This window comes from Ruditapes philippinarum, unplaced genomic scaffold (genome assembly GCF_026571515.1).
Source record: "Ruditapes philippinarum isolate M1 unplaced genomic scaffold, ASM2657151v2 ctg109_1_1_1_1, whole genome shotgun sequence".
NCBI lineage: Eukaryota > Metazoa > Mollusca > Bivalvia > Venerida > Veneridae > Ruditapes > Ruditapes philippinarum.
The window spans coordinates 6,126-7,885 of NW_026859565.1; the positions used below are offsets into that span (position 1 = coordinate 6,126).

Sequence of the window (1,760 nt, forward strand, 5' to 3'; positions counted from 1 at the left end):
ACGATAGCTTGTGTAAACACTGCCGTCCATTTTGACTACATTTTGTATTTTATTTCCTAATTTAACAAGATATAAAACAAAACAAAAATATATATTTGTAATCATATTATCTATTATGTATGAATGGAATTAATGTTAAACCAACTTTTTACGACTTTATAAGCAGAGAAGTTATCAAACATTTGTTTTTGCAATGCAATACTTCTCGATAGTTACTTCTCGATAGTTACTTGAATAACCAACAGAAACATGAAGTGAAATATAATAACCAATTCATGTTTTCTTTGAAATCCAATCGTTTTTAAAGATCCTGGTTTTCAACTACTAGACATAGAGTTATATAAATCAAACGGATAAGCAACAAAAATCAAGCGTTGGTCTAAGTCAAATAAGTGTGTGTTTAATAGAGCAAATAACGTAAATAAGTCAGTTTTTTTACAGTATGACAAACGTCGAACTATTTTCCACGTGTCGATATGTGTACTGCGCTTCATTACGTCTTCTCAACTCAGCAGCAGCCCTTTCCCTTTCTTGTCTTTGCCTTATTTCGCTTTGTCTTCTAATTGCATCTTCTCTTTCCCGTCGTTGTCTTTCTTCTCTCTGCTTTCTCAGTAGTTCTTCCCTCTTTTGTCTTTCCAGTAAAGTTTTCATCGGATCAATCCAATACAGTTGTAGCCATGACATTTTGAATGCCATGATTTTTGACACTCTTTTCTGTTGTCCACCGATCATTATGGACCCAGCGACCAATAAGTTATTTCTCACTGTCTCTAAATCAAAAAACTCATTGTTACAATCACCACAAATATTGTCGTCCTGGAAGATGCACTTGTTCAAAAGAACATCCGGCTTTAACAATAAGCAAAGACTGATGAGCAGGTTTGTATCTGATTGTGTTAGCATGTAGTAGTTGTGATATTGACGTAATCTGTTCACATCTGGATTGTCATCAAGTTTCAGTACCGAGCACATGCTGTTTAAATAGTACACAACCTCGCATTTGGGTCGTTAGGGACGTTTACAGTTGTCCCTGTTTTCCTTAACCCAATTTCCGTTCTGTTAAAAAGTGCCATCGCTTTACCCTGTGCTTATTATACTACAGAATATTTAAACACTCCGATGAATAACGCATAACTGATAACGTGAGAATAGTAATTGCTGTTTTACAGCGTTGTGTTTTATATGAACATTTTGATTGGTTGAGATTGTTTCAAATTCAAATATAGAAACTGTTTATGTCTTGAGCTTTCTTAACCAAAAATATCTAATTACGGGTTAGGAAGCTTGTTTCCAAATATGTTAATAGTTTTAGAAAAAAAACGCACGAAAACAAAAGAAACTTAAACGGAAGTAATTGATATAATAACCAGCAATGAAAAGTTAACTGACGTCATTGAACATTCACGTTCGTTTTCAACGCACATATGATGACTGTCCGCTGAAAGAATAGCATGTCCAAAAAAAACGTGGCAACGACCGATAATTTGAAATCCCTTTTTATTGGATGTAGGACAAATTTTCGCGTATTTCGCTATTGGAAAAATGCGCGAATTAATGTCCCGGCTAATTTAAATCCAAACAAGATATTAAAATGCGTAGAACTGTCTATACCGTCATTGTCGTTCTTAGTTGGAAGATTTTGGTACACAAAAGTAACATTATTTGTATATCGTATTTGTTCTAAGTTCTATGAAACAAAAGATAAACAACAGTATTACACTTTTGCATCAAGCTCGGAAAATTGCCTCAAGAAGCGATGG

General features: G+C 34.1%; 1 protein-coding gene across 1 annotated transcript; it reads right to left on the minus strand.

Moving 5' to 3' along the window:
- Positions 1-358: 358 nt before the first annotated feature.
- Positions 359-1,152, minus strand: LOC132757063 (uncharacterized). Its single transcript, XM_060748251.1, has one exon. It carries the CDS (start codon positions 970-972, stop codon positions 436-438), a length of 537 nt encoding a protein of 178 aa, XP_060604234.1. The 5' UTR covers positions 973-1,152; the 3' UTR covers positions 359-435.
- Between the last annotated feature and the right edge of the window lie 608 nt (positions 1,153-1,760).

Coding starts and splice junctions, on each gene's coding strand:
- LOC132757063 (XM_060748251.1), bottom strand. CDS start 972: ATGTGCTCGGTACTGAAACTTGATGACAATCCAGATGTGAACAGATTA.